The 25,408-nt window shown below is 41.1% G+C and overlaps 1 protein-coding gene across 1 annotated transcript in view; it reads left to right on the top strand.

Annotated features, from left to right (window-relative positions):
- The window catches only part of CNTNAP2 (contactin associated protein 2), a 1,109,924-nt gene that overhangs the window by 1,018,011 nt on the left and 66,505 nt on the right, over positions 1-25,408 (top strand). The window contains exons 14-16 of the mRNA XM_060781556.2: positions 8,238-8,394; positions 10,758-10,885; positions 24,025-24,195. Coding sequence (XP_060637539.2) covers positions 8,238-8,394; positions 10,758-10,885; positions 24,025-24,195 — 456 coding nt within the window. The remainder of the gene's footprint in view (positions 1-8,237; positions 8,395-10,757; positions 10,886-24,024; positions 24,196-25,408) is intronic.

Genomic DNA, 25,408 nt, shown 5'->3' with positions numbered 1-25,408 from the left:
TTTGTTATATGTGTAGTAGAAGGGGCTCTTACATCAATATATGTAGTGTACTGTTGTCTTTGTTCAAACCTCTTGGTAATGGATTAGAATTTATGGATATAATTCAAGTTAGCTGTTTCTCTTTCTAATCTTTCTATGTAATTTTCTTGTTTAATGCCTATGATTGGTAAATCCCTTACTGTATATCAAGGAGTTTTGAAATGTTCTTCCATTTGTATTGGAGTAAAACTCATTACACTCTGGTAGGGAAATTTTGCCTTATTTGTTATTAGCCGACGATGGTCACGAAGGTGCCACAGAGAAATTTAGTAGTAGAATATGAAGGTGATACATTTTGATCTTCTCTTTTCTGCTTCCACCATCTGGTAATTAGAACTGTACTGTACATACATATAAACACACATACATTCCTAATCTAATAATTTATTTTTAAAGTGTAGTGTAATTATTTTAAAAATCCCACTATCTAGAGTGGAAGAGGTTAATGAAAGGATAAGAAGATGAATTTTAGGAGATTAAAATGCTATTAATTTCCCGTGTGCAGATTAATAAACTACTAATTAAGCTATGCAAATGAAGACTTTCTGAATTCCATCACAAACATTCAGTGCATACCTTATCCATGAATCACACTCTGTTAATGTATTTTGTTATGTAATTTGGGGAATAACAGATTTATGAGCCAGTCCAATTAGGTCTAATTTACATGTGAATGGGGTTTATTAATAAACTATTGTGATTCTAATATTCAACTAAGAAGGAACTAATTATACCTGTTTTACTTTGAAAGTTTGCTAGATGACTGAGCAAACACCAAGGACAAGCTTTTGAAAGGAAGGGAGGCGTGAAAAACATATTATGCGCAGTCAAAAGAAATACTCAGGACCCAGAACGGTACTATGTCTAGACCACAGTGATTAAGTAAAAAGGCAACTGTTGAGAGGCAAATACAAATAATCCCTTCTGCAGTTCTCATAGTAAGGGCATGTTTGAGACAATATGTATGAGATATACTGTATTACTGTAATGATTTGATTAGGACCGCAGTTAGAGAGTCTGTGCCTGGCGAGCGTATGCTAAACCAGATAGGCCAGGACAGAGAAACCAACTCACCAGGTTGAAGACAAGTCACAGAGGTTTATCACATTTTGGGCAAAATGGATGCAACTACAGCAATTTGCTTCAAAGTGTATAAGCATAAACATACAGAGAACACACAACATCTTATACAGTTCAGACAGCTATTCAGGCTTTCTGCCCCCTCCTCTGATTGGTTGAAAAAAAGGGCAGGCTAAGATCTGTGCAAGGATTAGTTGGGAAGGAGAATGGCAGCCAGGGATTGGTCACAGTGGACCAATCAGACACAGAAGAGACACCCCCTGGGATGGCACAACCCAGGGAAAACAAATGATAAAGATATGTTGATGAGCTTTTTATTAGATCAAATGTCCAATTCTGTGCCAAACAAAGATATGGATCTTAGGAAACAAAGGTGCAGGACGCAAGGGACAAAAGTGTTGAACTTGGATAATGAAGGACTTGGCTGTCAATAAACAAGTTAGCATCTATTTCTAAAACAATGGAGGGCTCCAGAGTAAAACAAATAGATTGTATCCCGCCGTTTCTCAGCCTAAATTGGCGACTCAACGCGGTTTACAACAGTACAAGTAAACCTACTCTCCCAAACACTTGACCTGTTCAGTGGGATGAAGTCCCTAGTTACATTTTCATACATTTCTAAGAAGCAGTTTATATACATTTCATATATAAGAAATAGATCCAGTACACAGTTGAAAGATACAGGTTATGCAGAATCCGTAAAGTAGATGCAATTTATTAAAGGGTTAGATAAGATAGAGTTCAGAGGTTTACAGATGCTGCTAGTTTAATCTTTATCTCCTGATGCTTTCAACTTGTGCAATTCTGGAAAGGGTCATTTAAAAATGAGAAAATCATATATTTATTTCTGAGCCCTTAGTGAATAAAAATCTTTGCAGGGAGGGGTTGTCACTGTGGCTCGATAACATTATGAAATTGCATTAGATGGCAGTGTATAAGGGGTCTGGGTCTACACTGCCATATGCAGTTTGAAGTACATCACTTGGGTTTACACTGTTGATCCAGCAGTAGTTAAAATACAGTTATGTATAAACTTTTATCAAATATATCAATTTAACAGGACAGAAATATAACAAAAATAACCACATAATAATCCAAAATCATTCTTGGAAAATAACAGCATATGTGGTACTTAGTGCCTTAGAGTACAGTCTCAAATATAATAATATTTTTTTTCCTTTCTTTCTAACTTCACATTTGCACCAGTATTAGAAATATAATGTATAGGAGGAAATGATCTTATACTTTTATTTTGTGAGATGGTATCAAATGTTCCTTCTGCCTATGTTAATGTTTGTATTCAACCATTATTCATTAACTGATCTCTTACTTGTAATTTGTGCCTTGGCTGTGTCGCCAACTGGCTCAACAACACTGATTTTGGTTTGTTGTCTTCTGTTTGCTGCTGCAGTTGACTTGGAATTTTGCATATTTTAAATGAAGGAAAAGGAGGAGGATTTTGCACTATTTGAGACCTCTGATGTAAGGCATATACAGATATGATCCATCCTGATCTACACTGACCACTTAATCTGGGGCGAAAACAATATAGAAAGAGGTGATTTCACTGTTTGGAAGATTACACTGCTGCCCTGAACTGCTTCAAGGCCAGGATAGTGCTTACTAGGCTTGTTTGATTTTAAAAAATGGTTCAAAACTCGTTTTGGATGTAGGGGGAACTGGTGGTTTGATTTTAAAGTCAATTCCGATTTTCACAGAAAAAAATTCAAAACTTTTTGTAACTTCTGAGACTTCTGAATCCTTTCATCAATGGTTTGAAAGTGTTATTTCCTGTTCCATTGGGTGGTATTTACTTTGAAAGTAGTTGTTTTACTCCAGGAGCGGGGAAAAGCAAGCAGAGGAAATTCCTTCCTTCTCCGGTTTAAAACTGGCTTCTCTGGCTAGAACCAGAAGCAGGAAAAGCAAATGGGAGGAAATTCACCTTTCTCTGGTTTATAACTCACTTCTCTGGCTTGAGCCAGAAGCAGGAAAAGCAAACAGGAGGAAATTCACCCTTCTCTGGTTATAACTTGCTTCTCTGGCTTGAGCCACAAGCGGGAAAAGCAAACGGGAGGAAATTCACCCTTCTCTGGTTTAAAACTGGCTTCTCTGGCTTGAGCCGAGGCCAGGAACCAGAAGCAGAAGAAAAGCTGAATAATTTCCAACTCACTTCCTGAGTCGAAAAAAATGGTGAGACTAGCCTCAGAAGAGCAAGGGGACTTTTGGTTTCCTAAAAAAGTTCGAAATTGCTTCAAAAAGGTGATCTTTTGGACTTTTTTTCCAAATAACAAAGATTCCAGCTGGACCTAACCATGCCTAGTACTTATTTATTTATTATTTATTTATTATTTGCATTTGTTAACCGCCACTCTCAGCCCGAAGGCGACTCGTGGCGGTGTACAGAACATAGAACATAAAGACAACAGTTACAGTAAATCAAGATCATGACGCACATCAACTAACACACAACTAATTAAACTAAAAATCCGCTTCGTCTTGTTAGGGTCATAATCAATCTCGTGGTCATAGTCCATTCCGGTGGTCATTCCAAAACATAGCACTTAATTGAAGGCCTTTTCGAAGAGCCAGGTCTTCAAGCCCTTACGGAAGGCCATGAGGGAAGGCGCCTGTCTAATTTCAGCGGGGAGGGAGTTCCACAGCCGGGGGGCCACCACCGAGAAGGCCCGCTCTCTAGTCCCCGCCAAGCGTGCCTGTGAGGCAGGCGGGACCGAGAGAAGGGCCTCCCCGGATGATCTCAAGGTCCTCGTGGGCTCGTAGGCCGAGATGCGGTACTCAAGGTATTTTGGGCCGGAACCGTTTAGGGCTTTGTAGGTTAGCACCAGCACCTTGAATTGGGCCCGGTAGCTAATCGGCAGCCAGTGGAGCTGGGACAGCAAGGGCGTTGTGCGCTCCCTGCGTCCCGCTCCGGTTAACAACATGGCTGCCGCGCGCTGGAGCTTCCGGGCCGTCTTCAAGGGCAGCCCCATGTAGAGAGCGTTGCAGTAGTCGAGGCGGGATGTGACCAAAGCGTGTACCACCGTGGCCAAGTCAGACTTCCCAAGATACGGGCGCAGCTGGCGCACGAGCCGAAGCTGTGCAAATGCTCCCCTGGTCACCGCTGAAACCTGGGGATCCAAGCTCAGCGATGAGTCCAGGATCACACCCAAGCTGCGAACCTGCGCCTTCAAGGGGAGTGCGACCCCGTCCAGCACAGGCTGTAACCCTATACCCTGTTCGGCCTTGCGACTGACCAGGAGTACCTCTGTCTTGTCTGGATTTAATTTCAGTTTGTTCGCCCTCATCCAGACCGTCACAGCGGCCAGGCACCGGTTCAGGACTTCGACAGCCTCCTTAGTAGCAGGTGGGAAGGAGTGACAGAGTTGGACGTCATCTGCGTACAGGTGACACCGCACCCCGAAACTCCGGATGATCTCACCCAGCGGCTTCATGTAGATGTTAAACAGCATGGGGGACAGGATACTTAAACATACTGCAGAGGCTAGCCTCCAACTGGTTTTCGAATCTGCAGTATCAGCGGTTTAACAGCTCCAGAAAATTATTGTTTTTTATTTTAACTCTTCCCCACCACAATATGCATATGAGGATCGGTAGAACACTATGTATGTTCGTACAGCAATTTGCAATCTGCACAATCAATTTTGTTATGTAATATGGTTTTTGCTAGAGCAAACAGATGGCATATTAAGGGCTTCCCTAGTACCAAAATTGGGCCGTTCAACTATTTTGGGCTGTTCTGTGGGCTGCTCAGATCATTCTGCCTTCATCCTGGTAGATAATCGGCGACTGACTGGTAGGAGTGTGCAATTTTGCAAAAACATGTGCTATTTTTGATGTCTGGTTTTTGGCTGCCCCCTGTTCCATTTTTAGGGAACTTCCCTCAATATTTTGTCCCATTATCTGCAGGGTCTAGAGACGTTTCTAAAAGGAAATTTGGAATGTGGGACAAATGGTATTTATTTATTTATTTATCGTGTCAGGAGCAACCAGACATTTGTATTACATTCAGAAGCGACCAGAAGAGGGACAAATGGAGACTGATGGCATTCCTTTCTCTCCCTAAAACCATCATTACAAATAGTTTGGGAGAAAAGGGGGAAGCTAGGTGTTGTGTGTAATTAACATATACTGATTTCGCCTCATTGAAATACTAGTTCATAAGTCCAGGGCTTCTGACACCAAACAAATTAGCTTATTTGTCTTATTTTACTCTCAGGAGGACACTTGCCAACAATTGGGTCCTCCTTTGTGCATTCATATTAGCACAGATCTGTGCATTTGCTGTCAAAGAACACTGCCCAGTTTAACTTTGAAAACTTTTCTAAAGGAAATGCATTAGAAGCAGATAACTTATCAAGATGATGGATTGCCTTATCTGTTTACAATGTACTGTTTCGAAATGATAAACATGAAACTTGTACCAGCTAATATAAGTGAGCTACAGTGTCTGCCTGATTTGGGGGTACTATGAATGAAATGTTATATTTTGCAGTTCCACAGAAATAAGAATAAACTGACACCCTAAAGTAGTGATCCTGAACAAAATCGAGAGAGATTTTGTGGTCAAGGTCAATATTTTTGAGGTCACTGTTTGTTAGAATGACTTGAGGTGGATCTACACTGGTTCAATGCTATGGAATTTAAGCAGTTGTAGTTTTACAAGCTGGGTTCAGAAAAGGCAGAGGAACGAGAGACCAAATTGCCAATATCCGCTGGATAATGGAGAAAAGCAGGGAGTTTCAGAAAAAGATCTATTTCTGTTTCATTGACTATTCCAAAGCCTTTGACTGTGTGGATCATAATAAATTGTGGCAAGTTCTTGGTGGTATGGGCATACCAAATCACCTTATCTCTCTCCTGAGGAATCTGTATAAGGACCAAGTAGCAACAGTCAGAACTGACCATGGAACAACAGACTGCTTCAAGATTGGGAAAGGTGTACGGCAGGGTTGTATACTCTCACCCAACCTATTCAACTTGGGAGGAGAGCAATGTCCAATCTTGATAAAATAGTGAAGAGTAGAGACATCACACTGGCAAAAAAGATCTGCATAGTTAAAGCAATGGTATTCCCCATAGTCACCTACGGATGTGAGAGCTGGACCATAGGGAAAGCTGAGCAAAGGAAGATAGATGCTTTTGAACTGTGGTGCTGGAGGAAAGTTCTGAGAGTGCCTCGGACCGCCAGAAGATCCAAGCAGTCCATACTTCAAGAAATAAAGCCTGACTGCTCATTGGAGGGAAGAATAGTAGAGGCCAAGATGAAGTACTTTGGCCACATCATGAGAAGAAAGGAAAGCTTAGAGAAGACAATTATGCTAGGGGAAATGGAAAGAAAAGGGAAGAGGGGTCAACCAAGGGCAAGATTGATGGATGGTATTCTTGAAGTGACTGGATTGATGTTCTGTCTTCTAGGAGCATGGTTTACATTGCTTTTTAGTTACATGGGGTAGTGTTCTTTTGCATTTCCCCAGGGCTGCTACAGACCCAGCAGCACCCTGGAAGTTAAACATTATCAGAGTCTGCAAAGCCAGCCTGCAGGCCCTTTTGCAGCTATTGGCTTAGGAAAGTATCTCTTTGAGTTTAGAGGCCGCCTTTTTTCCTGGGCTTGAGATCCCCATTTTGAAATCTCCCCTGCCTCCTTCAGTTTTAGAGAAAAGCCTCAGATGTGCTGTAAGGCCAGTCAGAGAGCTCTGAAAAAAATCATTGTATGTACAATTAAGTAAAGGAAAGAATTGAGCCAAATTGAGTTATTAAGAAAGGCAATTGAGTCTTATAGTTATAGATAGCATATTGAGATTTTGAGCTATTTAGTATAAAGGAAAGCTGGACCTTAGGGAAAGCTGAGCGAAGGAAGATAGATGCTTTTGAGCTGTGGTGTTGGAGGAAAGTTCTGAGAGTGCCTTGGACTGCGAGAAGATCCAACCAATCCATCCTCCAGGAAATAAAGCCCGACGGCTCACTGGAGGGAAGGGTACTAGAGACAAAGTTGAAGTACTTTGGCCACATCATGAGGAGACAGCAAAGCCTAGAGAAGACAATTATGCTGGGGAAAGTAGAAGGTAAAAGGAAGAGGGGCCGACCAAGGGCAAGATGGATGGATGGCATCCTTGAAGTGACTGGATTGACCTTGAGGGAGCTGGGGGTGGTGACAGCCGACAGGGAGCTCTGGCGTGGGCAGGTCCATGAGGTCATGAAGAGTCGGAGACGACTGAACGAATGAACAACAACAGTATAAAGGACTATTGAGATAGTTATTGGACAGTGTCCAATGGACACTGTTTGCTTCATCTCCAAAACTAACCTTTGGCTGGAATAGGAAAGGCCTATGCTTTCTAAAAGATAGTAGCTCAAGGTTGGGGTAAAAAGATCTCAGGATTTTTTCTACCATTTGGAGGATGGCAACTCAGTGACTAGAGGAAAAAAGAAAGAAAGATCATCTCTATGGTTTCACCAGTTGGCTGTTTTGTTTGTAACTTTGACAAGCTGTGCCAAGTCTGCCAGGACTTTGAGAAATAAATATTCTGTTTTGGTGTTCAAAACCTGTAGTAGCCTCAGTTGCTGGGAATCTCAAGCTTCTAAAGAAATACCCCCCCCCCCCCCGCGCGGTCCGCCCAGACAAAGAGAGAAGCACATTTTAGTTTTATTTTTAGGATCTGGGTGTGACGGCACAGTTGACCTTGAAGGAGCTGGGGGTGGTGACGACCAACAGGGAGCTCTGGCATGGACTGGTCCATGAAGTCACGAAGAGTCAGAAACGACTGATCAAATGAATAACAACAAAGTTTTACAAGGTCTTTAGCCTTCTCTGCCAAATAGTGCTGGTGCCTCATCAAACCACAGATCTAAAGATTCCAGAGATTAAACCATGGCAGTTAATGGTACCAAACTCTATCAATATTACAGTGTAGATTTCGAAATTATTTTATTTATGTGCCTATAATGGAATTTACAACCATGTTTGATCAATACATTTCTTTTCCAGATGTACTGAATCACTGCTATAATTCCTTGCACATAAAACCATCAAGTTTTGGCTTCAGTGATCTCTGCTGCATTGAATACAATTAATTCATCTTCTTTTCTTTTTTTCATTATAGAGGGTGATCCATATACCTGGTGGATTGGACGTGCTAATGAAAAGCACTACTACTGGGGAGGCTCTGGACCAGGTATTCAGAAATGTGCCTGTGGCATCGAACGTAACTGTACTGATTCCAGAAAGTATTGCAACTGTGATGCTGATTCTAAGCAAGAGTAAGTCCATTATTAAAAACAGAAAACATATTTAGGGGTAGCCATGTTGGCCATGCAGCAATATACAACAAAATACAAATCCGTACCCAGTAGTATTTTTGGCTAACTCCAACACATAAAATACATTATTCAGGCTTTCAAAGTTTAACTGGCTTCATCTTTAGGCAGAGGTGTTGCTTGTGACTTTAAAAAGCCTAGAGAGACATCTACTGGCATTTGGAATTAATCTTTTTTACTAAGACCAATTGATTGACTTGACAGTGTCTATAAATTGGGACTTCCATTTTTAGGTAAGTCTTTAAGACTAACTAAATCTGATTGAATGAGAGTAGATATATATAGATATATATAGATATATATAGATATATTTGTGTAAGAAAGTTCAACAATTTAAAAAGGCAATACTGCCTAATACTGCCTATATTATAGATAATTAGTTATAATCATTGTATTTTTACATATTTTTTAAAGATTTTGAATTTTATGATACTTTATTATATTGGCTATAATAATTAAGATACAGTATATTTGGGGCACATAGATAGCTGTGCTGTTCACTTTTGGCAGCAATTCACATGAATGAGCAGAGTCTTGAACTATAAGTTGATAAATACAACAAAGGTTAACTCACCTCACAACCTCTGAGGATGCTTGCCATAGATGCAGGCGAAGCGTCAGGAGAGAATGCCTCTAGAACATGGCCATATAGCCCGGAAAACCTACAACAACCCAAAGGTTAACTCATTGTTAACCAAAGATAGAAAACAATGATGACACAGAAAAACAGCTCAAGAAACAAGGAGAGGATCAGCACAAATTCAGCCTATGACAATAGAGACATCTGGAGTAACTTCAGGAATCCGTAAAGCAGCAGGACCTGGATTTTTTGGAATTAGAATTCCAACAAAATTCTACAGTTAAAACACTAATTAGCCCATTCTTTATAGTGCCAATTTACAGTAATAGCAATATTAGAATCTAGATCTAGGGAAGTCATGCTACCCCTCTATTCTGCTTTGGTTAGACCACACCTAGAATATTGTGTCCAATTCTGGGCACCACAATTGAAAGGAGATATTGACAACCTGGAATGTGTCCAGAAGAGGACTACTAAAATGATGAAGGATCTGGAGAACCTAGCTACGGTGATCCAGGCTACGGTCATCTCAAGACTGGACTACTGTAACGCCCTCTACATTGGCCTCCCTCTGTCGGTGATCCGGAAGCTCAAGTTGATACAAAATGCAGCTGCTCTGCTTCTTGCAGGAATTCCGATGAGATGCCACATAACACCAATCTTACTACAGCTGCATTGGTTACCAATTGAGCACCGGATCACTTTCAAAGTGATGGTACTTACCTTTAAGGCCTTGCATGGTCTGGGGCCGATGTACCTGAGGGACTGCCTCACCCCCTACCAACCCCAGAGATCCCTCCGTTCTGAGGACCAAGATTTGTTGGAAATTCCCAATGTCAAGACCTTGCGTCTAACAGCAACTAGGCGCAGAGCCTTCACAGCAGTAGCACCATCGCTCTGGAATACTCTGCCAGCTGAAGTCCGTGCCTTGCGGGACTTATCAGCTTTCCTCAGGGCATGTAAGACATACCTGTTTCGACAGGCCTTTGATTGTTGATATTGCTGTTTTTAAATTGTTTTAAATTGTTTTTAAATTGTGTTAGATTTTTGTCATGCTTGTAAGCCGCTCCGAGCCCCAGGGGAGTGGCGGCATATAAATTCAAATAATAAATAAATAAATAAATAAACAAGCCCTATGAGGAGCGGCTTAAGGAGCTGGGCATGTTTAGCCTGAAGAAGAGAAAGCTGAGAGGAGATATGATAGCCATTTATAAATATGTGAGAGGAAGCCACAGGGAGGAGGGAGCAAGATTGTTTTCTGCTTCTCTAGAGACTAGGACGCGGAACAATGGCTTCAAACTACAAGAAAGGAGATTCCATCTGAACATGAGAAGAACTTCCTGACTGTGAGAGCCGTTCAGCAGTGGAACTCTCTGCCCCGGAGTGTGGTGGAGGCTCCTTCTGTGGAAGCTTTTAAACAGAGGCTGGATGGCCATCTGTCAGGGGTGATTTGAATGCAATATTCCTGCTTCTTGGCAGAGGGTTGGACTGGATGGCCCATGAGGTCTCTTCCAACTCTTTGATTCTATGATTCTATGAGTTGCATTCATAAAGTAATAGTAATAATAATAATAATAATAATTTTTATTTATTTGACCAGTCATTCATTTTAGGAATATCTTTCTTATAAAGGCAATTCTAGTATATGGTGATCCTCATACTAGAAAGATTTCTTATCAAACATATTTCTTTCTTTTTCATTTTCTTTTTTCTTTTTGCCACTCAGGAGAAAAGATTCTGGCCTCCTGTCTTACAAAGAGCATCTACCTGTCATTCAAGTGACAGTTGGAGACATTGGTCGGCCTGGATCAGATGCCAAGTTAACTGTGGGCCCTCTGCGATGCCATGGAGACCGTAAGTGTGCTATTTCAAGCTTTGTATTAGAAAACTTTGTTGTCTTATTTCAACTACACTGGGCATAAATGTTTCTGCAATAGAAATTTGAGATGTGAAGTTTCAGCAGACGTGCTTATCACGTTTGCAGATGCCATCAAACTGGGAAGAATGTATTTTAACCATTTTAAATATGTTGTAATTTTAAACTATGTTAAGGTGAATATGTTGTCTTGAGGCACTGTGTATGTGCCATTGTAAGCCGCCTTATTTGCGACATTTATAACCCACCTTTCTCAACCATTCGGCAACTCAAGGCGGGTTACAGATTGGCACAATTCAATATTTATTTTTATTTATCGTGTCAGGGGCAACCAGACCATTGTATTACATTTCTAACAGAACAAAACAAACAAACAGATTTTAAAAAACACAAAGTTTGCAAACTTGGTAGTTGATTAAATGTCCTTTGACCAGTATCTGGCCACTTGGAGTGTCTCTAGTGTTGCCGCAAGGAGGTCCTCCATTGTGCATGTAGCAGGGCTCAGGTTGCATTGCAGCAGGTGGTCAGTGGTTTGCTCCTCTCCGCACTCGCATGTCGTGGATTCCACTTTGTGGCCCCATTTCTGAAGGTTGGCTCTGCATCCCGTGGTGCCAGAGCGCAGTCTGTTCAGCGCCTTCCAAGTCGCCCAGTCTTCTATGTGCCCAGGGGGGAGTCTCTCATTTGGTATCAGCCATTGGTTGAGGTTCTGGGTTTGAGCCTTCCACTTTTGGACTCTCGCTTGCTGAGGTGTTCCAACAAGTGTCTCTGTAGATCCAAGAAAACTATTTCTTGATTTAAGTCGTTAACGTGCTGGCTGATACCCAAACAAGGGATGGGCTGGAGATGTCACTGCCTTGGTCCTTACACTATTGGCTGCTACTTCCTGGCAGATGTCAGGTGGTGCAATACCAGCTAAACAGTGTAATTTCTCCAGTGGTATAGGGCGCAGACACCCCGTGATAATGCGGCATGTCTCATTAAGAGCCACATCCACTGTTTTAGTGTGGTGAGATGTGTTCCACACTGGGCATGCATACTCAGCAGCAGAGTAGCATAGCGCAAGGGCAGATGTCTTCACTGTGTCTGGTTGTGATCCCCAGGTTGTGCCAGTCAGCTTTCGTATCATATTGTTTCTAGCACCCACTTTTTGCTTGATATTCAGGCAGTGCTTCTTGTAGGTCAGAGCACAGTCCAGAGTGACTCCCAGGTTTTTGGGTGTGCTGCAATGCTCCAGTGGGATTCCTTCCCAGGTAATCCTCAGAGCTCGGGATGCTTGTGTGTTCTTAAGGTGAAAGGCACATGTCTGTGTTTTAGATGGGTTAGGGATCAGCTGGTTTTCCCTGAAGTAGGCGGTAAGAGCACCTAGAGCTTCAGAGAGCTTCTGTTCAACCATCTCAAAGCTCCCTGCTTGCGCAGTGATGGCACGATCATCAGCATAGATGAAACTCTCTGTCCCTTCTGGCAGTGGCTGGTCATTTGTGTAAATGTTGAACATTGATGGAGTGAGCATGCTCGCTTGAGGCAGGCCGTTCTTCTGTTTCCGCCATCTGCTTCTCTGGCCCTGGAACTCAACAAAAAAGCTCCTGTTTTGTAGCAGGTTTCTTATGAGGCGGGTGAGATGGTAATCCTTTGTGATATTATACATTTTTCTCAGGAGGAGGCAGTGGTTCACAGTATCATAAGCTGCTGACATGTCTATGAAGACAGCTCCTGTGATCTGCTGCCTTTCAAAGCCATCTTCTATGTGCTGAGTCAGGTTCAGCACTTGCGATGTGCAGCTTTTGCCTTTCCTGAAGCCAGCTTGCTGTGTAATCAGACAGGGGTCTATTTTTTCCATAATTGGACATGGCTCTCAATAAATGTAAGAATGGCAAAGCAGCTGGCTTGGATGATCTACAAATCAAGAACTTTGGTCCAAAAGCAAGGCAGTGGCTGCTGGAGCTGATGAACAACTGCACGGCACGATTCAGTGCCATGCATTCATAAAAGTACCATTTTAAAAAGTCAACATAACAATATAAAAACATATATAAAAACCATTAAAACATGTAATCACCGATGTCATCTTATTAAAATTGTTTTTCAGTAACATCATCTGGTCATTCCATGTTCATCATTCATAGATTCATGTTATCTATTCCGCTGCTCAAAGAGCCAAGTTTTTACCTTTTTTCGGAAAGTCAGAAAGGAGGGGGACAATCTAATATCCCTAGGGAGGGAGTTCCATAGCCAGGGGGCCACCACTGAGAAGGCCCAGTCCCTCATCCCCACCAATCATGCTTGTGATGCAGGCGGGGTCGAGAGCAGGGCCTCCCCAGACAATCTTAAGCTCCTAGATAAGGAGAGATACGTTCGGACAGGTAAACTAGACCAGAACCGTTTAGGGCTTTATAGGCTAAGGCCAGCACTTTGAATTGTGCCCGGTAGCAAATTGGCAGCCAGTAGAGCTGGCACAACAGAGGAGTAGCATGCTCCCTGAGTGCCGCCCCTGTTAGTAACCTGGCTGCCACCCGTTGGACCATTTGAAGCTTCCGAACAATCTTCAAAGGCAACCCCCTGTAGAGCGTGTTGCAGTAGTCTATACAGGATGGTCACATGCAACTCCTGGAATGATTCCATCAGCGCTGCCTCCGAAAAATCCTGCAAATCTCTTGGGAAGACAAGTGGACAAATGTCATCATGCTGGAAGAAGCAAAGACCACCAGCATTGAAGTGATGGTCCTCCGCCATCAACTCTGCTGACCGGCCATGTTGTCCGGATGCCCGACCACCATCTCCCAAAGCAGTTGCTCTATTCTGAACTCAAGAATGGAAAACAGAAAGTTGGAGGACAGGAAAAGAAATTTAAAGATGGGCTCAAAGCCAACCTTAAAAACTCTGGCATAGACACTGAGAACTGGGAAGCCCTGGACCTTGAGCACTCCAGCTGGAGGTCAGCTGTGACCAGCAGTGCTGCAGAATTTGAAGAGGCACGAACGGAGGGTGAAAGAGAGAAACATGCCAAGAGGAAGGTGCATCAAGCCAACCCCAACTAGGACCGCCTTCCACCTGGAAACCAATGCCCTCACTGCGGGAGAAGATGCAGATCAAGAATAGGGCTCCACAGTCACCTACGGACCCACCACCAGAACACTGACCTTGGAATACCATCATCCTCAGACTACGAGGGATCGCCTAAGTAAAAAAAAAAGTAAGTAAGTAAGTAAGGCCAAGTCAGACTTGCCAAGGCATGGGCACATCACATAAAATAACGTCACATATCACACAAAGGCATAGTCTGTGCCTTCCTCTGAGGCCAAAGTGCACGTGACTTGCCCAAGGCAACCCAGCAGGCCTAAAGACTGGATGAGGAGACAAACTCTGGTCAGTTATGGCCACCACAAAGCCAGTATGCTAGAAAATCCATGTCCAAATCACCACAGGCAGGAAGAGCCAAAATTGTAGGATAAATTCCTGACAGGTGAAAGCATAGTAACAAAAATACTGCCATTCATTAGAACAGAAGAGAGAGCAAAGGAGGAAAGGCCTTGTCCAAAAATAGTGTCCTGATTCACGCCATCCTTCTCCACACTGTGTAAACTGACCCTGTTCCAACAAAGAAATGTGAGCACAAAAATCTTTAAACAGCAAACTACTGAGGGATTACAAAACTTATCCTTGAATGTCAAAGAAAAAGGAGGAACCCTGGAAGGGGCGGTTCTGCCTTTTTCCCTGACTTTTATGGATGGCAGAAATTGTTGCTTCTGCCCAAGTCAATACAAAGAGAGAGGTAGAAGGGCATCAGGGAGGCTATGAAGTGAGGATGACAATGATGTTCTAAGATGGTGGGAGGAGTCCAATCGACTGCTTCAGTGACAGTGATTTGTGGAAAGAAGCACAATTATCTTGACTGGAACACTGAAAAGTGCAAGCAACTTGACAGCTTTGAGATACTCCAGTGAGGTAATTGTGTCAGGTATAGAGGAGGGTAGCTTGTTAAGGTAGCTGTGAATACACTAGAATCTCATAAGGAAATGTTCGGTGGGAGAAGTAAGCAATGGAAGCATGGTATCTCATTGTATACAGATGAATGCCTGAATTTGATTATATTAGGACAGACCTCTGGCAACTTCCCCTACCTTTACGTACTTCAACAAACAGAGAAGACTACCACACAAAAAGTTTCACCCTATATGTAGCACACTAGCCGTCCCCTGCCACGCGTTGCTGTGGCCCTCATGGGAGTTCTGTGTGGGAGTTTGGCCCAATTCGGAACGCGGAACAATGGCTTCAAACTACAAGAGAGGAGATTCCATCTGAACATTAGGAAGAACTTCCTGACTGTGAGAGCCATTCGGCAGTGGAACTCTCTGCCCCGGAATGTGGTGGAGGCTCCTTCCTTGGAAGCTTTTAAGCAGAGGCTGGATGGCCATCTGTCAGGGGTGATTTGAATGCAATATTCCTGCTTCTTGGCAGGGGGTTGGACTGGATGGCCCATGAGGTCTCTTCCAGCTCTTTGATTCTATGATTCTATCGTTGGTGGGGTTCAGAATGCTCTGTGATTGTAGGTGAACTATAAATCCCAGCAACAACAACTCCGAAATGTCAAGGTTCTATTTTCCCCAAACTCCACCAGTGTTCACATTTGGGCATATTGAGTATCCGTGTAGAGCAGGGGTCCTCAAACTTTTTAAACAGAGGGCCAGATCACAGTCCCTCAAACTGTTGGAGGGCCAGATTATAATTTGAAAAAAACCATGAATGAATTCCTATGCATACTTCACATATTTTATTTGTAGTGCAAAAAAACACTTCAAAACAATAAGGTAAAGGTAAAGGTTTTCACCTGACATTAAGTCCAGTCATGTCCGACTCTGGGACTCTGGTGCTCATCTCCATTTCTAAGCCGAAGAGCCGGCGTTGTCTGTAGACACCTCCAAGGTTATGTGGTTGGCATGACTGCATGGAGTGCCATTACCTTCCCGCCAGAGCAGTACCTATTGATCTACTCACATTTTGCATGTTTTCAAACTGCTAGGTTGGCAGAAGCTAGGTCTGACAGTGGAAGCTCACGCCACTTCCCAGATTCGAACCTGCGACCTTCCGGTCAACAAGCTTAGCAGCTCAGTGGTTTAAATGAAGAACAATGTTAACAAATATAAACTTATTAGTATTTCAATGGGAAGTGTGGGCCTGCTTTTGGCCGAAGAGATAGGATTGTTGTTGTTGCTGCTGTTGTTGTTGGGTGCTTTCAACTTGTTTCAGACTTAGGTTGACCCTGAGTGAGGGCCGGGTAAATGACCTTGGAGGGCCGTATCTAGCCCCCAGGCCATAGTTTGAGGACCCCTGGTATAGAGTTTGGTCCAGATCCATCATTGCTTGAGTCCACAGTGATCTCTGGATGTAGGTGAACTACAACTCCAAAACCAAAGGACACTGCCCACCAAACCCTTCCAGTATTTTCTGTTGGTCATGGGAGAACTGTGTTCCAAGTTTGGTTCAATTACATCATTGGTGGGGTTCAGAATGCTCTTTGATTGTAGGTGAACTATAAATCCCAGCAACTATAACTCCCAAATGACAAAATCAATTTTTTTTTTTTAGTGAAGGACATACGTTGGGTTGTTAGGTGTCTTGTGTCCAGATTTGGTGTCAATTCTTCCAGTGGTTTTTGAGTTCTGTTAATCCCACAAACAACATTACATTTTTGTTTATATAGATTTGGGAAACAGGGAGTGGTTGGGTTATCAGGCTCTCCCTCCTTAATCTGGTCCATCTTACTTAGTTCTTGTGTGCCATAGATTTCCATTGCTCTGATTCCTGATTTCTTACCTCTTCTGTTTATCAAGAGCTCTTGATTTTTTTCTGGTCTTTCTGTCTCTGAGTACATGTTTACTAGGGCTGGGCAACCACGGAAAAATTTGTTTCTAAACTCGATTCGTTTTTTGGGGGTTTTTTGCGTTTCGATTTTTAAAAGAATTCTGAATTTTTTCTTTTAAAAAGTTTGATATTTACGAAATTTCAGAAATTACGAAACAATTACGAATCGATTCGTTAATGGCGGACGCGACCGCGCAATACGCTAAAAAACCTCCAAATGGGACAGGGGGAACTTCTTAAGCTTCCCTCTCCCTCTGTTGTTGACTGTTGGTGTGATATTTATAATTTTTTTCACTGATTAAACAAACAACAACTATAAAACTTGCCCCAGACATGCGGAAATAATAACAAAACGATAACAAAACGATAACGAAACGAATACGAAACGAATACGAAACGAATACGAAACAATTACGAAACGAATTGAAAAATTTGTTTTGATTTCAAGTTGCTCCTGAATGGTTCGTTATTCTTTCATCACATCAGATGTCCTGCTCAACATTAATACATAATTTGGGACTGATTCAAAGTTCTTGAAGTAGTCCATCTCCTTCAAGTACAGAAGCTGATGACACAGTTCTTCTTTCTAGAAGTTAGACTGAAAAGAGCCCTGAGAGCATTAACGAATTATTGCCAGGCAGAACAGCTGCATCTCAACTTTCAGAAAACTAAAATTATGGTGTTTGCTAAATAACCCAAAAAGCACAACTGGAGAATAGATCGAAACAAAATAGAGCAGGTCTCAAGTTTTAAATATCTGGGAATAACCCTTCCTAGCAGTAACAGCAGGAAAGCCCATGCAGAGTATGCAGCATAGACAGCACAAGTCGGCAGCCAGATTAATAACTGAGGCCTCTTACAGGGAGCGGTCAAACCCCCTGTTTAAGGAGCTCCATTGGCTTCCATTCATCTTCTGGTCCCAATTCAAGGTACAGGTCTTTACCTATAAAACCCTAAATGGTTTGGGACCCGCCTACCTTCGTGACCGTATCTCTCTCCATGAACCAGCCTGAACTCTTCGATCTTCGGGCAAGGCCCTCCTTTCGCCCTTGCCAGTCTCTCAGACTCATCTTGTGGGTACAAGCAAGAAAGCCTTCTCCTCTGTGGCCCCCCGACTCTGGAACTCATTGCCTAGAGAGATTAGGAAAGCCCCTACATTAGAAACTTTTTAAAAGAGTCTCAAAACCTGGCTCTGCCGTTGCGCTTTCGGAGAGTAGCCACATAATTTTATGCTATTACTCTCTCAACATTCTTGTCCCATTATTATTATTATTATTATTATTATTATTATTATTATTATTATTATTATTATTATATCTCAGGACGGGAGGAGGTCACTATACCGGCGGCACTTAAACTTTTTAAAGCAAAACCAATTGCACAAATGCTGTATGGAGCCCAGCTTGGACCCTTCTCAAATTATGCCCCACTAGAACATGTCCAATCGAAATTCCTAAGAGCAGCTCTACAGGCTCCCAGATGTGTCTCTAACGACACCCTGCGATTGGAGACAGGCTCTGTGAAAGTGGAAGCAAGAATATGGACAGCTATTCTCAATTACTGGCTATACCTATCCTTCTCCCTACGTGGTCTTGCCCCACTAACCATGAGGGATGACTTCCAGTCCACATGGATTGAAACAGTGGCAGCAAAGATTGCAACTCTAGGTTTCTCCCAAGGACAATTGTTAAACATGAGATGAGACCAAGCCAAGGATCTCATTAAGCAATGGATGCTGGACATAGAGCTCCAATCTGACCTAGCCTGTTCCCCAGCTTTTATTGTTAGGGAAGCCACTAGATACCTCACTGCCCCCATGACATACCTAACAGACCTGAAGATGCCCAAACACCGAAGGGCTTTTACCCTGGCAAGATGCCATGCCCTAAACACAAAAGACAATGGATTCCCACAAACACAAAAAGCACAAATCCAGTACAAGTAATGGTACACAAAACACAAAGGTAAATATATTCTTTCAGCTAATATAATGCAATATTGAACAAATAACAAATTTATATAGTGTGGCATACAGTAGTATATAATGAATTACAGACTGTGGTTTACACAGTGATTATACAACCGTAGCAACAAGAGTCTTCCTTGGTGTAAAGTCAACTTCTCTATAGGGCATGAAGTCCCTTACTCTAGAGAAGGATACTCTTGAGTGAGGTTTTCAGTTTCTTGTAAGAAGATACCCACACTTCTCTTGAGGGCATAAAATCCCTTACTTTAAGCACAGTTACTCTTGATTAAGTTTTCAGTTTCTTGTACGAAGATATCCACGACCGGTTTCAACTAAAGTCTTCCTAAGGTGGAGAATTGTAGAGAGTAATGAAGTGGACATCAAGTTCATCATAATAACAATACTTCCTCGGATGTTTTATCCTCACTCAAGAGTATCCTTCTCTAGAGTAAAGGACTTCATGCCCTGTAGAGAAGTTGGCTTTACACCAAGGAAGACTCTTGTTGCTACGGTTGTATAATCACTGTGTAAATCACAGTCTGTAATTCATTGTTTGATTTATCCTGGTATAGGAAACATACTTTTTGGACACTCTTTGTACATGTGAAAAATATACCGTATCCTAGAGAAAACCAGTTTTCAAACCTTCTGCTTGATTTGTAATATTTGTCACAAGGTGGTAGTCAAACTCTACCAAGAAAATCAGGCCCAACAAATTCCTCTCTTGCCTTGCAGATAATTTCCAGAAGGTGGAGGAGGCAACAAGGGGATGAACTATTTTAATTTTCCTCAATGCTTGATAATTGCTTACACCAGATTGATAATTCCTGAGCAGTCTGCTATGCAGGAGTTTTGAGTGACAGCTCTAATCGGATATTTTTTACTATGAAAGTACCAAAAATATATTACTGAAAAACCATCAGTTATAGGAAATATTTGACAGCGTTGACTGCACATATTGTACATTTTGATTATGTAATGCTCTAGATATTTGGATTTCACTTGAACCCCTGGTAGGTTTGTGCAGCTTTGAGTTCCTCATCCTTGTTTTATCTTCTGATGTTACTTAAACTCATAAAAAATATTTGGCAAGTAAATATCATCACTTATCACCAGGAGCAAATTACTCTGCCTCTGTTTTATTTACATATGAAATACCCATTGCTCATAGTAAATGAGCTAATATCAAGGAGCTTCCTGGAATTCATTTATTAGTAAAATGAGAAATATTCCAGACACAGCTTGAAGTACACAGCTGAGAACCTAATTAAAGACAGATCGCTATATATGCAAATAAATAAACATACTTGGTGATTAGAAATAGGATCTGTCTTTGAGCTCTCTTTCCATTGTACAGAAACGAAGGGCACAACTACTCTAAAAAAACATGGATTCAATGCATCTTGAAACAAGGCATTCAAATGATATGTTCTTACGCATCTGGAATTGCACTCGTTTATGAATCTGCTGTGCACTTTTTCTGCTGAGAAAATTGGGTCTTTGGACCATAATAAAGGTAGTTGTTGTTGACTATTTGGAAACTCCCCAGCTTCCTAGTGGTAATAGTAATAATAGTAAAGGGTGTGGTTTGCTGTTCATTCGTTCAGTTGTCTCCGACTCTTCGTGACCTCATGGACCAGCCCACGCCAAAGCTCCCTGTCGGCCGTCACCACCCCCAGCTCCTTCAAGGTCAGTCCAGTCACTTCAAGGATGCCATCCATCCATCTTGCCCTTGGTCGGCCCCTTTTCCTTTTACTTTCCACTTTCCCCAGCATAATTGTCTTCTCTAGGCTTTGCTGTCTCCTCATGATGTGGCCAAAGTACTTCAACTTTGTCTCTAGTATCCTTCCCTCCAATGAGCAGTCGGGCTTTATTTCCTGGAGGATGGACTGGTTGGATCTTCTCGCAGTCCAAAGCACTCTCAGAACTTTCCTCCAACACCACAGTAGTAGCAAAGGTGTGGTAGCATGATACATATTTCAAAAGAGACATTTCAAAACTGGTATCTCTTTCTATGAACTTGGTAGACATCTACAATCAAACCCACACAAGTGCGTTTAATAAGAACATGGGGGGCGCCTATTTGGTGGCTGCTCCCACTGTGGAACTCCCTCCCAAGAGAGACTACACCTAGACATTTGCTTTTCTTACATCAAGGAGAAATACTAGCTCACCACCCTCTACCCCCAGCAGCAACCTACCTACTAGGTATGGATAGGGTCGTGTCAGATAACTCGTTGCTCATAATAATTTTGTTAAAATTACCTTTTTGAAGCAATATTGAAGCTTTTTTAAAAGCCGGAAGTCCCTTTGCCCTTCCAAAGCTTTTTCCGCCATTTTTGTTACGACTCAGGAAGTGAGTCGGAAATTATTCAGCTTTTCCCCGCATCGGTCAAGCCAGAGAAGCTAGTTTTAAACTGGAGAAGGAAGGAATTTCCTCCGCTTGCTTTTCCCCGCTTCTGGAGTAAAACAACTACTTTCAAAGTAAAGACCACCCAATGAAACAGGAAAAAACACTTTCAAACCATTAATGAAAGGATTCGGAAGTCTAGGAAGTTTCTAAAAGTTTTGGAAAAAAAATTCTGTGAAAATTGGAATTGACTTTAGAATCGAAGTACCAGTGCCCCCTACATCCGAAACAAGTTTTGAACCATTTTGTAAATAAACCAAGCCTACTACCTACTCAACTCCTGTGCTAAATCGGCACCTGGCAGCTGGAATGGACTGGATGAGAGCAAACAAATTGAAGCTAAATCCAGACAAAACAGAACCATTCCTGGTCAGTCCAAAGATAGATTTCACAATAGTGATTCAGCCTTGTGTTAGATGGGGTCACTCTTTCCCTGGAAATGCAGGTTTGCAGTTTGGCTCTGAACCTGGAGACCTAGATTTCAGGAGTGACCAGGAGTGCTTTTACACAGTTAAAACTAGTGTGCCAACAGCACCAATTTTTGGAGAAGTCTGATGTGGCCACAGTGGTACATACCTTGATTACAACCTGGTTGGACTACTATAATGCGCTCTACATGGAGCTACATTTGAAAAGAGCTCAGAAACTTCAGTCAGTCCAAAAAGCAGCAACCAGGTTATTAACTTTGATTGACTACAGGTAGCAAGCAGCTCCCCAGTTGCAACAGCTCCATTGGTTACCAACTTGTTTCAGGTCACAATTCAAAGTGCTAATTTTGATCTATAATGCCCTGTACGGTGGTTCCAGGTCATTTGTATGAATCTGTTGGAACTCTACAGTTATCTGGAAAGGGCATTTTCTCTCTGCCTACCACCCTATCAAGCTCTATTGGTGGGAACAAGGGAGAGAGCCATTTTGGTGGCTTTCCCAGACTATGAAACTACCTCTTTAGAGAGAACAGGTTAGCTCTGTCACTGCTTCTTTTTGCACGAAGGTGAAAATATACCTCTGCCATAAGACTGATGATGATGGGATGAATGGGATTTTGGGGACTGTATAATATTTAAGTGTAGTTTTAAATGTACGTTAATATTTTTGTTCCATGGATCAAAAGGTTTAATTTTTTTAAGTATATTTATATTTCAAGGTATTTACTCTGTTTTGATTGCGTTGTGTCATTGTTATTGCTAGACACAACCTTGAAAAAGGCAAAATAAAAATTAAGAAAGAAAATAAATAAATAATGAAACTTTTCCTTCAATATAACAATATATATAATAATATATAATATAATATAATATAATATAATATAATATAATATAATATAATATAAATAATAAAACTCATATGGCTCATGGCTCCTCACCACTGTCCATTTCCATCAAGCTGGCAGTCAAAAGTTAGCCCTTTTTACATGGTGAAAGATGGGTAACTCTGCTTCTGTTCTCATCTTGGGTGGTAGGAAAGCTTGGGCTGCTAATCTCCTATGTGCCTTGCTCTCACATCTCTGGAAGATGACCTCTGCTCTTTCTTTCTTGCAGTATCCCATATTTTAGACTGCTTCAGTCCTTCTTCCATTTACTGTAGACCACCCTTTCACCCAAAATTATTTTCTTTTTTTCCATTGCAAAGATTACATTGAAATATAAAGATGTTAATACAGTAACACTCATCTCCTGTTTTGCAAATAAATAAATAAAGAGATATTCACATTCATTTCATAATATTATGTGATATTTTCGCTAATTATTAGCCTATGTGGTCTCTTCCAACACTGTGATTCTATGATATGATTCTGTTCTATGAATCTCTGTTTTCTTTGTTCTGCAAAGTAGTATGTTATGCCTGCTGCTGTCTCTTAAATAGTTGACCTTTGGCAGATTTTAAATTTTAGTTTGCTTCTGTATCCATGTAAATACGTATTTATACACACCTACCTAAGAAAGTATTCAATGCATTTGCCAAAGCAATCTGTGGTGCAAATAAATTGTGAGAAACTTTGTCAAGTTATAATAGGTATCATTCTTGTGTTTATTTGCCTTCTAAATTTTGTGTATATTTCAAAATAATGAGCAGAAATTCCAGTAACTGAATAAGAGAATAGTTTAGAAAATTCCATTATGTTCATGGATAGTCATTAGATTCTATCATTAGACTTACCACGTTATCATAGTAGGGCTTTAATGCAGTTAGCCCATTTTTCTGCTGCTTGCAGAATTCTGGGAAATGTAGTTTAGGGTGGGGTCTTTTAAATACTCTGCTACAGAGGTCCTTGCCTTCCCAAACTACATTTCCCAGAATTCTGCAAGTGGCAGAAGAACGGGGCTGCCCGCATTAAAGCCCTAGTGTGATAACGTGTAACCTCTTCATATGGCAGAGGTTACAGAGACTATCACGAGTCCCTAAATTATACTCACTAGGTCCAGATTATGATACTGTTCCATTGCCAATAGTGCAGTAAAATGTAACTATTCACTCCACACAGCTTCTGTTTGTAGAATTATGAGGAGAATGTCAATTTTTTCTTTCATGTCATGTAGAAAATGTTTGAATTCTGTATACTTTTTTCTCATTGAGTTTGGTGGGGTGCTCCAAACAACACTCAAGAAATGTGTCCCCATTTGCTTGGAAAATGCGAGCTGAATTTCTATCAATTCTTTTGTCATTAAATGATTCACAATATGTCACAGTCAAACATGATTATGAACAAGCTTTTTTAAAGATACAACTGTTGCTTTTCTTCAAGAAGAGTGCTATAGTTTGTTTGACATTTACATCCTATGTTTCTCAGCTCGATTTTTTATTTATTCTGTTTCTATATAAAACATGACTCAAAAAATCATAGGAGGAAAATCCATGCTCTGTTGTTTTTTTCTCCACAGAGAATTACTGGAATGCAGCATCATTCATTACTCCATCTTCATATCTTCATTTCTCCACTTTCCAAGGGGAAACCAGTGCTGACATTTCTTTCTACTTCAAAACATCAGCCTCTGATGGAGTGTTTCTTGAGAATCTGGGGAATACAGACTTCATTAAACTCGAACTAAAATGTGAGTATATTCCTAGAATTAATGAGAGCATTAATAAGTGGTAAATGTTAAATTTTCATCATTTGGCAATTTCTGTAAAACCATGTGTTCCATAAGTGGTTCTGCAGGGCTTTCACGTGAGCCTTACTTTGAATTTAATCACTTATAGTTCAACATAGATTAGGCATACCTGAATGGATTGTCAAAAACCTAGACATATTTTTGACTCTTCTGATAATAATAAAAAGGGTTATTTTATTGTATTTGTATCCCATCTTTCATCCAAGCGAACATGCATTATTCTCCCAACTTTATCCTGTATATCTTCATATCAATTCTGTGAGTAGACGCAAGCAACATATGCCTTTTGGCAAGTCATTAGGGACTTCGGGGTCAATTTGTCTCACTAACTCTAAATGATGTTAGCACAAAGGCTAAGTTTGTGTATGACACCAAGATATTCTAGGGCCAAATCATGTTTTCCTATTCTTCAAGCAGAGCTGGCCTAAAAGTGTTTGTAAGAACTTGGAAGTATCATCTAACTTGCTGTATTTTGCATTCTATTAGTACATTAATTTCCCTTCTTTGGCAAGAGTTGGATGGTATCAACCTTAAGGTATTAGGCTTTCAGGAGCAAGATACTTTTTGGGACAGTATACTAAAATCTGAAAGAAAGATCATAACAAAATTATACAAGAAATTAGTGGAATGGAGCATGGAAATAGAGGGTGAAAAAAATACATGAAAAGATAGAATGAAAATTTAGGAAAAATAATTTGAAAAGAAGAATGGGAAAGAATATGGAGAATAAAGATTAAATGTACGTACACAATAGACTTAAAAGAAAACTGGCTTGAAGTTACACATAGATGGTATAGGACCCCTCAAAAATTAGGAAATTCTTATAAAAATGTAAATACAAAATGCTGGAAATGTGGAAAGATTGAGGGTTCATATTTCCACATGTGGTGGTCATGTTCAAAATCTAAACTGTACTGGAAAAAATTCACGAAACATTACAGGAAATGCTACGCATAAGAATCCCATTCAAGCCAGAGATATTTTAATTAGGTATAACAGATCCAAAGATAGATAAAAATATGGATATACTTCTTTTTTTATTGAACGCGGCTACAAGAATTTGCTATGCAAAATTATGGAAGAAGGAAGAGATCCCAGAAATTAAGGACTGGACAGAAAAAATTCTAGACATTAGAAATATGGACAGACTAAC

The sequence above is a fragment of the Anolis sagrei genome, chromosome 6 (genome assembly GCF_037176765.1).
Source record: "Anolis sagrei isolate rAnoSag1 chromosome 6, rAnoSag1.mat, whole genome shotgun sequence".
Taxonomy (NCBI): Eukaryota; Metazoa; Chordata; class Lepidosauria; order Squamata; family Dactyloidae; genus Anolis; species Anolis sagrei.
This window is presented reverse-complemented; position numbering and strand designations above follow the sequence as displayed.